At 41.6% G+C, this 16314-nt stretch overlaps 1 protein-coding gene across 1 annotated transcript; it reads right to left on the reverse strand.

The window, feature by feature from the left end:
* Nucleotides 1-9583: 9583 nt before the first annotated feature.
* Nucleotides 9584-15359, reverse strand: LOC119331235 (sm-like protein LSM2). Its single transcript, XM_037604411.1, has 3 exons — nt 15138-15359; nt 14908-15066; nt 9584-9922 (listed from the first exon to the last, which is right to left on the reverse strand). The coding sequence occupies exons 1-3, from the start codon at nt 15138-15140 to the stop codon at nt 9803-9805; spliced, it is 282 nt and encodes a 93-aa protein (XP_037460308.1). The 5' UTR covers nt 15141-15359; the 3' UTR covers nt 9584-9802.
* Nucleotides 15360-16314: the final 955 nt, after the last annotated feature.

Below are 16314 nucleotides of genomic sequence, written 5' to 3' on the forward strand. Positions count from 1 at the left end.
TGGCCTCCTGGTGAAGAACAGGAGGTGACGGCGGCTCCGTCTCGTGGATCACGATAATTCTTTCTCCCTGATTTTTTTCTCCAAATATGTGATTTTATAGTATAAGGGTTGAGGTCTGCGGGGCCACCAGGTGGGGACAACCCACCTGGGCACGCCAGGAGGGGGCGCACCCTGGTGGGTCGTGCCCACCTAGGCGCCCCCTCCGTGGATCTTGGCTCCAGAAATTCTCTTTATTTATATAAAAATTCCTCGCAAAGTTTCGTTCCATTCTGAGAACTGTTATTTCTGCACAAAAACAACACCATGGTAGTTCTGCTGAAAACAGTGTCAGTCCGAGGTTAGTTTCATTCAAATCATGCAAATAAGAGTCCAAAACAAGAGGAAAGTGTTAGGAAAAGTAGATAGTTGGAGACGTATCAACTCCCCCAAGCTTAAACCTTTGCTTGTCCTCAAGCAATTCAGTTGTTAAACTGAAAGTGGAAAAGGAAAAAAAATTACGAACTCTTTTGCTCTTGTTTGCATAAATAAGCTTAAACAACACCCAGGTTTTCAGCCAACATTATAACTAACCATGCCGACAATAACTCTTAAGATTATATTAACTCATATCAATGACATAATCAGCTAGCTAGCAAATCTCAAACGGCAACACGTTGTCAACAAAACCATGATACAATATGACAATAATGGTATCTCGCTAGCCCTTTCTAAGACCGCAAAACATAAATGCATAGCACCTCCAAAGTTCAAGAAGCGACTAAACATTGTAATTCATGGTAGAAAATATCCAGTCATGATGCACCCAACATTAGCTACACACAATGCATAAGCATGACAGCAGTGCTCTAAGGTTCTGGCTCTTATTTTAGAAGGTGATGACACAACATAAAAGTAAATAGATAGTCCCTTCACAGAGGGAAGCAATGTTTTGTAGAGGTGTCAGAGCTCAAGTTTTAAAACTGAGGTAAATGATATTTTGAGACATGCACCCTTCTTATTTACTTCACGACCATCAGTTATCAATATTTTCCATGCTAAGCACTCTAGTGGCGGTTGCCAAGCGATAAAAGTAAAGGTTTTGACTCCATTGGGAGTTTTTGTTTGATTATTTGTAAGCTTTTTCTGTTTGCAGTTTGGGACTGGGCGTTCCTATTACCACCCTTTTCTCGTGCGATGGCGAATGAATAAACACTCGACCTGAGAATAACCCGCTTAGCATGGAAGATACCGACCACCTCTTGTCATTCCATGAATGATCCAGGCATACAAAAAGGATATTTATTAGAAGTTTTCAGAGGTGGCACATGCAAATTTACTTAGGACGGCAGGGTAATACCGCATATAGGTAGGTATGGTGGAGTCATCTGGAATAACTTGGGTTCAAGGTTTTTGATGTACAAGCATAATTCCCACTTAGTACAGGCAAAGGCTAGCAATTAGATTGAGAAGCGGGCAGCTAAAGAGCAACAACGATCATGAACATGCATTATGCATAAGTAACATTGGACACTAGCATGAGTAGGATATGAACACCATGAACATAAATATCATAGAGGCTATATTGGTTTTGATTCAACTACATGCATGAACATGTGCCAAGTCAATCCACTCGAACATTCAGAGGAGGATATCATATCATCATACTACATCACAATCATTTTAACGTAATGTTGATATCCAAGATAAATCATTATCTACTCCTACTACTTATGCATGTGGTTTTCTTTAATGAAAATCGGAGGGGTGAGAAGCCCTCTCTTTCTTAAAAAAAGCTACTTATGCATGGCATGAGAAACTATAATCTCTAATTGTCATTGCAAACATGTTTAATCATAATGGGTTGAATCATGGATACTAGTTTAAACATATTTACACAAACAGAACAAGTCGAGTTCATACCCGTTTCTCTCTGCCATGGCCAGTTCATCGAATATCGTCATTATTGCCTTTCACTTGCACGACCGAACGATGTGAACATAATAATAGTGCAAGAGTGCCGTGGACTAAGCTGGAATCTGCAAACATTTTATTCAACAGGAGAAGACAAGGTAAAATGGGCTCTTTATTAGATCAACAGTTATTCAAATGAGAGCCACTCAACATTTTCATCGTGGTCTTCTCCTCGGTAAGACTCGAATAAAAAGAAAAGAAATTCAGAGAAACACACTGAAATATTTTTGGAGTTTTTGGTTTTCTTGATCAAGCAAACAAAAAAGGAAAGCAAAAATGAGAAAAATAATTTACACGAGAAAGCTCTCAACAAGCAAAAGAAAAACAAGGAAATATTTTTGGGTTTTCTTTTTAGTGCTACAGCTAAGCATGCATAGAAAGTAAATTAACTACAACTAATTTTTTTGGTTTTCCTAAGGTTCTTCAAACACACAAGAAGAAAGCAAGAAAATAAAATTAAGCATGGATGATACAATGAAAAAGTGTAAACACCGACAACTGGAATGAGATGTGTGAACATGAATGTAATGTCGGTGAGAAACACGTACTCCCCCAAGCTTAGGCTTTTGGCCTAGCTTGGCAATCGATCAGTAGCTTGGATAGTAGTCGGAGTGGTAGTTCACGGAGCCTCTCGGTGTGGATGCCTCGGCCTGCCGTGCTGCCTCGACCGCAGCGTTGTGGGCTCAGGCCTCGCTCTCAAGGATGAAGTATCCTCCCTTGCTGTGATAATCAAAAAGAGCAGGCGCAGGAAAATATGTGTGCGCAATATATATTTTGTTAAACAACAAGTTATAGGTGAAATTTTGAATATTTCCTTTAATGATCTTATGATTTTTATAGCATCAAAATCTAAATACTGTGTGGGTAGGATAGGATCAAAGGGCAAAGGTGAAACACCTAGCTCTCTTGCTAAACGTGTGGCATAAATTCCACCATAGAAATAGCCACTATTAGCATTGTGTTGTAACCTGCATGCAACAATCGCCCCAATATTATAACTTCTATCACCAGTGAGAGCAGTGCGTATGAGGCTCAAGTCTGGAGCACAAAGTGTACTACAATCTTGTTTGCCTATAATTTTTCTTAAAAAATAGGTGACAAAAATTTATCAAAAAAACTTTACAAGATTGGTAGCAACTACTCATAGGGATACATAGAGGCCATAGCAAGCATTCAAACTACTTAGAACTCTAAGAATTCAACATGCAAGCTCATCTATAGCAGCACCAAGAGTAGCTAATTATTCAAAATATAAACAACTAAAACAAAAACTATTGGACAAACGGTGGAGTCACATACCAAGCAACAATTCCCCGAAACAGTTTCGAAAATGGAGCTTCGAGCAAAGAGATCGAAATCCGCGGGTTTGAGAGTAAGGACACGGGAGAGAGAGCTATGGGGAATTTTTTCTAGAGGTAAGTGATGATGTGGTGTGAATGGATAAGTGAGGGGGGCCATAACCCACCAGGGCGCGCCTGGGGGTCCTGGCGCACCTAGGTGGGTTGTGCACACCTGGTGCACCTCCCTCTAATGTTATTTGCATCAAAAATTCTTAAATGATCAGAAAAAAGTCGTATTAAATTTTCAGGGCATTTTGAGAACTTTTATTTTTGGGTCATTTTTTATTGCACAGGAAATTCAGAAAACAGACAAAACATGGCATTTTATTTTATTTTATTTAACTCATAAAAATAGAAAACAAAAGGCAGGGACAGAAGGTAGTGCTTACTAAATTCATCAAATTCATACCTCTCAAAAATGATCCATTAATAAGGTTGATCAGGTCTTATTAACAACCATTTTCGATTAGCATGAAACCGAAGAACTTTCGTAAATCACTAGGTTACCTCAACGGGGATATAAATGTCCCCAACAATAAGCATTTCATATTTCTTTTTGGCAGTAGGTTGAGGTATTTTAAAACTTCCAATAGTGATTGTCGGAGATTTTTCAATAACATTAATACCATTCACTTGGAATTGTTTCTTCGGAAAGTGCACCGTATGCTCATTACCATTGACATGAAATGTGACCTTGCTTTTATTGCAATCAATAACAGCCCCCTGCGGTATTCAAGAAGGGTCTACCAAGGATAATCGACATGTTGTCGTCCTCGGGCATCTCTAGTATAACAAAGTCAGTCAAAATAGTAACATTAGCAACAATAACGGGCACATCCTCACAAATACCAATAGGTATGGCAGTTGATTTGCCAGCCATTTGCAAAGATATTTCAGTAGGTGTGAGTTTATTCAAATCAAGTCTTTTATATAAAGAGAAAGGCATAACACCAACACCAGCTCCTAAATCACATAAAGCAGTTTTCACATAATTCTTTTTGATGGAGCAAGATATAGTTGGTATTCCTGGATCTCTAAGTTTTTTAGGTACTCCATCCTTAAAAGTATAATCATCAAGCATGGTGGAGATTTCAGCTTCCTGTATTTTTCTCTTATTAGTGATGATGTCTTTCATATACTTTGCATAAGGAAGCATTTTTAAGATATCAGTCAAGTGAGTACGCAAAAAGACTGGCCTCGGCATTTCAGCAAAGCGTTCAAATTCTTCATCATCTTTCTTTTTAGTTGACTTAGGTGGAAAGGGCATAGGTTTTTGAACCCACGGTTCTCTTTCTTTATCGTGTTTTCTAGCAAGAAAGTCTCTTTTATCATATCTTGTATTCTTAGGTTGTGGGTTATCAAGATCAACTGGTGGTTCTATCTCAACATCATTGTCTGGTTCATTACTATTTAGTTGAGTATTTTCATGAACCCCATCATTATCTTTTTCATTATCAGAAGGTGGGTGTTCACTACCAGGTTGAGTTTCAGCATCAGAGATAGAAACTTCATTATCATTATCAGGAGGTTTTTCTACTTCAGGTTCACTAGAAGCATGCAAAGTCCTATCGTTTTTCTTGTTCTTCTTCTTTTTAGAAGGACAAGGTGCATTAGTGTTAGCTCTTTGAGAGTCTTGTTCAATTCTTTTTGGATGTCCCTCGGGATAAAGTGGTTCCTGAGTCATTTTACCTCCTCTAGTTGCAACTCTAACAGCAAAGTCATGTATATTATTATTCATTTCATCTAGCAACTCTCTTTGAGATTTAGCAACTTGTTCTAACATCATTTGAGATTCTAAATAACAAGTCACTCAAGCGAGCAATCATGTCAGAATTGTATTTCAATTGTTTCATAACATTTGCATTGAAGTGATCTTATTTTCTAATATAGTTTTCACACTCATAAAGGCATTGGCTAGGGTGCATATTGTGAGGATTGTCATTATCATTGAATTTCATAAAAGAATTTACCTCTACCACCTTAGGAGGTGGTGGTGTACTGAGCCCATGTATTTCTTTGATAGGAGGTAAATTTTTAACATCCTCGGCTTTAATACCATTTTCCTTCATGGATTTCTTTGCCTCTTGCATATCTTCAGGACTGAGATATAATATACCCCTCTTCTTCGGAGTGGGTTTAGCGATGGTTCAGGAAGAGTCCAATCATCACGATTTTTCAATATGTTATTCAATAATTCTTTAGCTTGCCCAACAGTTCGTTCCCTGAAAACACAACCAGCACAACTATCTAGGAAATCCCTAGAAGCATCGGTTAGTCCATTATAGAAGATATCAAGTATTTCATTTTCCTTAATAGGGTGATCAGGCAAAGCATTAAGTAACTGGCAAAGCCTCCCCTAAGCTTGTGGGAGACTCTCTTCTTTAATTTGCACGAAGTTAAATATTTTCTGTAAAGCAGCTTGTTTCTTATGAGCAGGGAAATATTTTTCAGAGAAGTGATAAACCATATCCCGGGGACTACGCACACAACCAGGAGCAAGAGTACTGTACCAAGCTTTAGCATCACCCTTTAATGAGAACGGAAATAATTTAAGAATAAAGTAATAACGAATCTTCTCATCATGAGTAAAAAGGGTGGCTATGTCATTCAACTTAGTAAGATGTGCCACAACAGTTTCAGTTTCACAACCATGGAAATGATCAGATTCAACCAAAGTAATTAACTCTGGGTCGACAGAGAATTCATAATCCTTATCATCAATAAAGATAGGTGAAGTAGCAAACTTAAGATCATATTTCATTCTAGCATTCAGATATTTTTCTTTATACTTGCATAGTAATTTCTCTAAATCATCTCTATCCTTACAAGCAAGAACTCTAGTTGTCTCATCATTCATAACATAACCTTCCGGTACCTTAGCCAATTCATATCTCAGAGGGCTAGTTCTAGCAAGTGTTTCAGGAGTTTCAGTTTCAAGCTCATCATCAGATTCAACAACATCATGTTGTCTTACTCTAGCAATTTGTTCATCAAGAAAATCACCAAGTGGCACATCATTATCATCAAGCAAGGTACTAGCATCATCATAAGCATTATCCATAGCAGAAGTAGCATCATCAATAACTTGCGACATATCAGAATTGATTGCATGTGGTGGTGTTGCAAGTTTACTTATAACAGAAGGTGAATCTAAAGCAGAACTGGATGGTAGTTCCTTACCTCCCCTCTTCTTAGAGGGATAAATCTTAGTCTTAGCATCCTTCATAGTGATAAATTGATAATAATCCCAAGTGACTCAACAAATATAGCTATGCTCCCCGGCAACGACGCCAGAAAAAGGTCTTCATAACCCACAAGTATAGGGGATTGCAACAGTTTTTGAGGGTAGAGTATTCAACCCAAATTTATAGATTCGACACAAGGGGAGCCAAAGAATATTTGAAGGTATTAGCAGCTGAGTTGTCAATTCAACCACACCTGGAGATTAATTATCTGCAGCAACATGATCAGTAGCAAAGTAATATGATAGTTTTGACATTAGTGACAATAGCAATAGCAATGGTAACAATATAGCAGTAATTTTGTAGCAAGTGCAACAGTAACGATAGCAGTAGTAACTTAGCAAGAACAATATAAGATAAATTCATAGGCATTGGGTCGGTAATTTGTTGGGTGATATTCATCATGTGACAGTCATAACCTAGGGCGATACGGCACTAGCTCCAGTTCATAAATATAATGTTGGCATGTATTCCGTAAATAGTCATACGTGATTATGGAAAGAACTTGCATGACATCTTTTGTCCTACCCTCCCGTGGCAGCAGGGTCCAATTGGAAACTAAGGGATATTAAGGCCTCCTTTTAATAGAGAACCAGGACAAAGCATTAACACACGGTGAATACATGAACTCCTCAAACTACGGTCATCACCGGGAGTGGTCCCGACTATTGTCACTCCGGGGTTGCCGGATCATAACACGTAGTAGGTGACTATAACTTGCAAGATCGGATCTAGAACATGTGGATATAATGGTGATAAGCATTAAGCCCTAACAAAACTCATAGCACCCGGGCCCAAAGTGACAAGCATTAAGCATGGCAAACTCATAGCAACAACAATCTCAAAACATAGTGGATACTAGGGATCAAGCTCTAACAAAACTAACTAGATTACATGATGAATCTCATCCAACTCCTCACCGGCCAGGCAGCCTACGAAGGAATTACTCACTCCCGGTGGGAAGCATCATGGAATTGGCGATGGACAAGGGTTGGTGATGACGAAGAACGAAGATCCCCCTCTCCGGAGCCCCAAACGGACTCCAGATCTGGCCTCGCGATGAAGAACAGGAGGTGACGGCGGCTTCATTTCGTGGATCGCGATAATTCTTTGTTCCTGATTTTTTTTTCAAATATGTGATTTTATAGTATCAGGGTTGAGGTCTGCGGGGCCACCTGGGTGGGCACAACCCACCAGGGCTATCAGGGTTGAGGTCTGCGGGGCCACCAGGTGAGGACAACCCACCTGGGCGCGCCCTGGTGGGTTGTGCCCACCCAGGTGCCCCCCCCCCCCCTCCGGTGGATCTTGGCTCCAGAAATTCTCTTTATTTATATTAAAATTCTTCGCAAAGTTTCGTTCCATTCCGAGAACTTTTATTTTTGCACAAAAACAACACCATGATAGTTCTGTTGAAAACAACGTCAGTCCGGGGTTAATTTCATTCAAATCATGCAAATTAGAGTCCAGAACAAGAGGAAAAGTGTTAGGAAAAGTAGATACGTTGGAGACGTATCAGCTCACTTTGTGTTTTCTTCTCCGGGACAGCGACTTGCAACGTAAACCATGAGTGCCGACGTCTTCTGGTCTACATCGACGACTTCCAAGGCCACTGTTTACACAACCTCCTTGATTTAAACAAGTTTGATATGCTGAGACGGAGGTGTAGCAAACTTTGCTCAGGTTGCCCACTGATAGATGCAGGAGGAAGAAGACATCGACATCCTCAAGTATCTGGATATATTTTCTAATTTGTATAAGTTTCTTTAAGGATTTGTGCCTTTAGCCTTTTTTGCAAAAAGAAAGAAACTACTACTCCGTCCTATAATGTACTCCCTCCGTTCCAAATTACTTGTCGTAGGTATGGATGTATCTAGATGTATTTTAGTTCTAAATACATCTATTTCCGCGACGAGTAATTTGGAACGGAGGGAGTAAGACGATAGTACACGACTAGAACAAACATAATACGTGAAACTAAAAACCGACACCTAGTAAACTACACAATATATATGTATTTGTTTTAACTTACACTCACATTTTACCTTAGAGTTCGTGTTGTAATTATATTTTAATCTACAACTTCCCTTCTCTCTACTTTTATCTCTCATCCAACTCAACAAAAATATAAGAAATCTGGTAACGCCCGAACATCATGTACGAGCACATGGCAAATCTAACGCTTTCGATGATAAGTTTAGTGACGCGAAGATGACAATTTTAGTTGGCAAGTAAAGTAACTTCGTGCTTCAATTTATTTTTGATAGAAAATTGTTGTGTGTGTCAACTAACTTGTTATCCCTACATTACCGGAATTGCCATAAAAAAGTTCGATCTGCCATATGCTCGTACCCGACGTCATGTATTTATCATTTTTGAAATATAATACCACTTTAATTCTTACGGCATGCTTACATCATCTTATTGTACAAGTCTCCTGACCTTGTTGCACGCGTCTCCTGATGCTAGCAGAGGGAAACGTGTATCATTCTCTCGACCCACACTACACCTTACTTTTCTCTTTCTCTCGAGGAAATTAGCATCTCTAGGTGCTTTGCTTGGGAGCAACAAAGCGCAGGAGTAGAGTACAAGTCACCGTTAATACTACTACCACTTTTTTAGTATAGTACCACCACCCAAATTAAATTACTACCAACATCTTACACAGACAGACACACGAAAGAGGGATGGTGGCGTCATCTCATCACCAACTGTAAAAGGTTGAAATGCCCATCTTTTGCTTCCAGCAGTGTTTGTACTTCGCTTTAAGTACAGGTCGCACTCAACCTGATTCCCAACCAAACCATGCGCTCTACTCATCCATCTTTGACCACTCAGTCAGCAGCATGCCAGTACATGCCAACAACGTTAGCACTTCTCAGCAACATTGCCCAAGCAACCATGGGAAAACACGCAACAACAAAGCTCGAGTCTCAGGAAATTTCAGGGAACGTCACACAGGCCACAGTTTTCAGTAGAGTCGCCCAGAAATATTAGGCGTTCCAAAGGGAGCCTGAAGAATCTCAAACAACCAAAGGACCTGATCTAACGACGTCAATCGAAATTTGCATCAACACCAGCAGTACAGCATGGCAATGCTTGGTTGTTGCTCTTTGATAATACCACATTGATATATGTAACATTGGATAATTTGCACTGCAAGTGTACCACAGGCAGAGTTAAGCAATGCCGATGTCAGTCCATACATGTTCCAGTTCCACAAATCAGATTAGAATTATCTCACGGCCGAGAAAAGAGAATAAACTATATCAATCAGCCGCCCCGTGCCTCCCTCCTGGTGGCATCATGGAGGATGTCGATGTCAACCCCGTCCTGCGGAAGCAGGACGTAACGCACCACAGATCCCCTGATGAAGCAGTTCCGCACCGATAGCTGCCAACAGGAATTGTCAGATTAGCGTGTGCAAATGAGATCAATGTTAGTACTACTTTACTAGTTTCCATAGTAGCGACGAACAGATGCATCCGAGTGTTCTCCAGATATACTAATTGACCGGCCGAGCATGACAAGAGTGGCGTAACATACATGGTTTGGTGACCAAACACGGACATGAAAGATATCTGACATACAGGCAACTATCACGGCCAACAAAACATTATACTATATGATACTAGCTTTACTTCCCTTTGGGAATACCTATATGCACTCGTCCTTTATTAATTCACTATAAGCTACCTACTCCCTCTATCCTTGAAAGAGTGTACTTCCAACTTTGTTGAAAAGTCAAACTTCTTTATGTTTGACCGTATTTATACAATAATAGACTAACATTTATGCTATCAAATTAGTCGCATTAGATTCCCAGCAAAAAAAATAGTAGCGTTAGACTCATGATAAAATATATTTTCGTCATATACCTATTTGGCTTCACAAGCATTGATATATTTTGCACAAACTCGGTCAAACTTTGAGATAGTTTGACCCTCCAACAAAGTTGGACGTACACTCTTTCAAGGACGGAGGGAGTAGGGGTTAAAGCTCTCAGTCAATTAAGGTGTACAATTTGAAATTTTGCCCCACGACTTTGACTTGGTCACTCGATGGGTCCCTTTGGTCACTACATGGGATTTACTTTTTGTCACCGCATGGGATGTCCGTTAGACTAGGCGTTTGGTCTAACCAAATCGATCAGTTCGGTTCTTCAATTAATAAAGAAATTTGGTTCCTTCGTGTATGTGATGACTGGTCGGTTACTCCACAAATGCAAAACCGATTGATTTTTGCACCTAGAACTTGGTTCAGCCCTCGGTGATGACTGAAGAGGACCGCTATTTTCTGGGAGGAACAAATCAGGAGTCAAATCTTAATAAGCAAGAAACGATGGAACATACGAGCAGAAATCAAGCACTGGCAATAATGGTAGGAGAAAGGAAATGCCAGAAATCGTTGTTGGCGAGCCGCAGGCTATGAGAGTGCTATGAATGCTATCATCGGCCATGAAGGAGCCATGGCCATCGCACGTGGAAGCCATGTGAACGACCGGACACTGTGCGTTAGGAGATCCAGGCACAACCTTCGGCCATGAAGGACAGAAGGAGCCATGGCCACAGCCGCGTACAAGTCATGGACGCTGGCGATTACTGGGACTATGCGAGGTAGGAGAACGGAGGTGGCCGTGCTACGGTTTAGAATGGAACGCATTAGGATTGGGGGTTGCGTACGTTTGGGCAGATGTAAGGCTACGTAGGTGTAGTTGGTAGATGGGCTATTGCCTATTCGGCTTAGTTTGCTAGGCCTTGATGCAATATCTGAGTCCAATGAGCTAAGTTCGGTTTTGAACATTGCTAACCTTTTTCGACTTTGGCCTTGGTTTTCTCGATCCAGTTTTCGGTTCACGGTTTTTCTGCCCACCCCTACCGGACACTTGTTACACCTAGCCCAATATGATGTCCCGTGTCACTTAGTTGCCCTTTTCAGCAGTGTGTGTCTGCTGCACATGTGTTTGCTTAATTGGGGTCCTTAGGAGAGACGAGAAGGGTCACTTTGCTACTTGCGACCGAAAACTATGGCGTCGGTTCACTCGACTGTTGTGTCACTCTATCTTTCTATTCTAGCTTCCCTTCAAGTCCGTGCTCTTCCGCACCTATTGCATCAACGAGATTGGGCAGAGTGGACGTCGTCCGCTCCTCCGTGTTAAACCTCGACCTATTGCATCAATAAGATTAGGCGGAGTGTAGACGTCGTCCGCTCCTTCGTGCTGGACCTCGACTGTTTCAGCATGGCCTTCAAGCTCACCGGGTTCACCACCTTCTATTCACCGTTGACACTCTGAACCGGTGTAATGCCGCCACAACGGATAAATGATTTCTTGGCCTCGTGGGTGCTGATTTTGGTGGTATAGGTACAGATAGCTCAACTTGCCAAGGATGAAGGAGGGGAAGAAGGCCAAGTTCAATGTCGGCATCATGGAGCCCAAGGTTGGGTTCCACATCACCGAGGCCACCAGAATATGTTGCGAGTCCAGCGAGTATGTGTAGGAACTACTTCATGTCGTGTGACTGCATTTCGATTAGTTCATTAACCATCCTTGATTTTCCCTTTTGTTGTGATCCTTCTTTTAGTTTTGGTTTGGTTTGGGGATAGGCAATGAGGAGGAGGTCATGTCATTCTGAATCCTGAGATTCAATGTTGATCACTCTAAAGCGCTTCCACGAGAGACAGATGGACTTTGAGTTTTAGACGGAGAAGAGACTTTAGAGGATCAAGAGTGATTCCTCAATAAAACAAATGGGAATTTGAGGGAGGGCTGAACGCGAGGGTGTTTGGTCGATGGGTTTTGGGCGACGTGTTTCCATTTTGATTTGATGGATCTTTGGGGGTTATGGTTGTTGCGATGGTGCGCACGTGCTGTGTGTTCTTGCATTGGGGAGCATGGTGCGGTCTGTCACTTTATTAGGGGCGGTGTCTTAAGATTTTGTTGTTATTTCTTTGCGTTTGTTGGTTGGAGTCCTTCGGTTTCTTTGTTCTTGACTTCTTGTGTTGCCTAGGCCTTTGTTCTTGTGTGTGTGGCTGACCGTGTTCTACCAATACAAGGAACACTGAAGCAACCAGTGAGACGCTCGGAGTCAAGCGGTGCGGCATAGCACCCGCACGCTTCTAGTAACAAGCAATCTTCACTAATGGTTATCTACTCTAAATACCAATGAGAGCAGTTCAAAAGGGTATCCACTCTGAAATACCTCCACAGAATATCGGTAGTTCAACTTACCTGCCCAAAAGGACAACTACAGATATACAATACTAGATCAGTGCATTATATTCTATCCAAAATGGCATGCATCGCCCATTTGGTCGTATGGAGAAAAAAATATTCCAGACATTGTTTTAAAGGCGTCTGTAAGGCGACAGGGCACCCTCCGATGGCAAGACGTCGAGCCTGCCCTAGACAGCTTTGTAAAGCATTCACTTTAGATCATAGGGTATATGAATCATCTTCCTAGGCATGCAAGGTGGCGCCTTGGGCCATTCAGATGCCTTTGGCTGCTCCCATGCGAGGAAGAGTGAACCGAGCGGGAAACTTCCGCAGGAAAGATTGGGCCCACGCACAACTGCAAACAGGTACAAGGTGGAGGGTGGGAGAGAGGATCGAACCAATTGTCCAATCCACGCGAAAGGGATTCCTTTTCTCCTCTCTGACCTTTGGCAGCGGCTCCTTCCTCCATGGCTCCGATCTGTGCCTCTCCTCTCCGGGCTCAGCTCCCCCTCCTCCTCTGGAGCAACAGCAAGGTGTGACTCCCATTCTAGTCTCGCTTCTCACCTGCCCTTCTCTGCTTTTATTCCACCCCTCCAATACTCTGTTTCTCCCTGCAGTGTAGCTAGATGTGCTTGGCTGCTTGCCTGTTCCTTCTCCTCTGCATCCATTTCCTCCCAAATCTGCTTCTCCATCCACAAGGCAGCAGCCCCACCACCTCTTCTCTCCTTCCCCATGTTTGATCTGGTCGCTCTAGTGATTTGGCTCTTCTCTCTTTTTATTTCATGGCTGATTGGGCCTTCTCTCAGTGTTGCTGCAGTAGCCAGTTGTCCTCATGGATCCTGTGGCTGGTAATGCTTATGATCTATTCAACGATCCTAGGAGAAGAGCTACATCCGATGATCCAGTTTGGAAGTATGGGTTCTGGCCAGATTTAGAGAGGAAAGATTTACTCCAGTGTACATTGTGTGGCAAGATAGTCCATGCTGGAGTGAGAAGGCTGAAGCAGCACCTTTCTGGGGGTTATAGTGATGTGGATAAGTGTCCCGAGGCATCCATGGAGATTAGGATAGAGATGCGCAATTCCTTAAACACATATGTATGTACAGTTTATTATGTTAATGCTAGTTGTTAAATCTCCTAATTGTCTGCCATATATTGTATATGTATGTGTCTAAGGCGTCGCCTCGCCTTACAAACATTGATTCCAGCACAATGTTGGCTTTTAAACAACAAGGTTCACACAACAATTCAATTCTAACTGTTCAGATTGTTACATGTGTAACGTGTACAGGGATTAAGGGACCAACATTTCCTGTGCAGGTAGTAACAACACCTTCTATAACATGTTATAAACCAGGTGAAGCACTCATTACCAATCTAGTACAAAATTTGTTGCATGTATGCAGCTAGAATCTTAACCTTATGAGGCATTGTTATTTCAAGAAGCTTAACGTACCAAGATCAAACGAGTACTACCAGATTTTTTGGTACAGCATGAGCTAACCATGTCTGGTTAACACTAGAGGCCCTAGTTTAAAACTTAACTGAATCAACATATGAGGTATGTGAAACATAACACAGAGACCCACTAGAGACACTCGTTTAAGACTTTAACTGAATCAGCATATAGAATATACAGAATATAATCAGGTCGCACACGTTATGCCTTATTATTTCTACCATGTCTTTAGAGCTTTAGACCAAAATTGTATGTTTTTTCAGGAAGCGTGGATAGCATCCATTTAGACAACACCCCTGAATTGAGCTCTAACTAATGATATTAAGGTAGACTGCTAGGAAGTCGAGATGACGCAGCGCAACCATCACTGGTATATAACTTACAATTAGATTGCTTGCTTAAACCTACTCTTTGGTCTTAACTTCCAAGATAAAACCTTAACCATTGCACCAAGAATCTGGAATCCCAAGTCTATGATCCCAACATATGAACCAACCACTACCCTGTGTTTCCTAAGTCAACGAACGCACCTTGCAGCCTATAACAAGAGTATGACACAAAAACAATCACCTAAGCAGCAAGATATTGGGTTAGTCTTCATCTAGGGAATCAAGCGATCCATACAGCGCTCTACTAAAACAGGCAGGCAGCTTATAGGCATTGACTAATTAAGCACTGGCATAAGCCGGATGAAGATGGTCATACCATGTGGGGATACTTGTCCTGGTCGACGACCCGAGTGTTCTCGAGCTTGATGTTGAGGTACTGATCCACCGAGTGGAGCGTGCCGCGGATGGCCAGGTCGTTCTTGAGCTCGACCGTAACCTCCTTCCCGACGAGCTCCTTGAAGTAGGAGAAGAACAGCTGTACAACAAACGAGCATCAAATCAACCATGCCGGCTTCAGGACCTGGCTCAAAAGCCTGAGCTACTCACCATATTGGCTTCAGAAAGCTCGCCGCCGATCCGCCGGAGGGGGGCAGGACGCTGGTCGGCAGAGCCAGGCGGTGGTTGACGGGGTTGGGGCGCCGCCGCCGGATGGGGGTCGTGAAGGGGGGAGAGGGAGATTGAGTGGGAGGGACTCTGGTTTCTGGGAGACGGACGACGAGAACCCTAGGCTAGCGTCGCGGGCTGATTGGGCGGACAAGGCCCAACCTGCTGTTAATGGAGTATATGGGAACGACCGACTAACTTTTTGTTTTTGAGCAAATCCGACCGCTGTTTCGGCGATTCTTTTCACCGGGGGGAACGACTTCTTCAAGGAAGCAGCAACTCTTCAGGGGAGCCTGGTAAATGGGCCGACCCACATACTGCTCGGCGAGTTTTATCTTTTTTTTGTTTTATATACAACTTAAAATTTTCAATATTACCTACAAAACTTAAATTTTCAATTAAGTTCAGGAAATTAAAAAAATATTGAAAACGTTCAAAAATGTGAACAATTTTTGAATACATATAGTAACAAAAACATGTTCACGTGATTCAAAAAAATGCACGTGATATTATAAAAACAACGTTAACCAGGTATCTAAAAAATGTTAAACATCTATAAAAATATTCCTAATGTATACGACAAAATGTACAACGGACATGAAAACATCGAAATGTAAAACATATATGAAAAAAAGTAGACATCAAAACATAGAAAAAATGTTAATTATGTATAAAAATGTGAAATTGGTATAAAAGAATGTTCCTAGTGTATAGGAAAAATGTATAACATACATGAAAAAAGTAGACATCAAAGGCATATATTGGGAAAATGTATTTTTGAAAAATGTTAAGCGTGTATAATAAATGTACATTCTGTGTAAAGAAGAGTAGACACGTGTTGAATTTTTTTTGAAAATAAACAGAAGAAAACAGGTGAAAAATAGAAAGAAGAAAGAAAACTGACAAAAAAACAAAGAAAAGAAAAAACAGAACAAAATTGTGCATAACATGAGAAACAGAAAAACCTTGCCATACAGTAAAGGGCCGGCCCAGTAGAGCGCTCACGAAAGGCGAGACTGAACTTCACCTCGCAATGGGTGATACATAGCTCTGGCGACTAACTGGAGGGTACCCCCTTCACGAGGACCTCTAGGGGGCACCCGGGACACTCCTGCATTGA

This window comes from Triticum dicoccoides, chromosome 7A (genome assembly GCF_002162155.2).
Source record: "Triticum dicoccoides isolate Atlit2015 ecotype Zavitan chromosome 7A, WEW_v2.0, whole genome shotgun sequence".
Classification (NCBI taxonomy): domain Eukaryota; kingdom Viridiplantae; phylum Streptophyta; class Magnoliopsida; order Poales; family Poaceae; genus Triticum; species Triticum dicoccoides.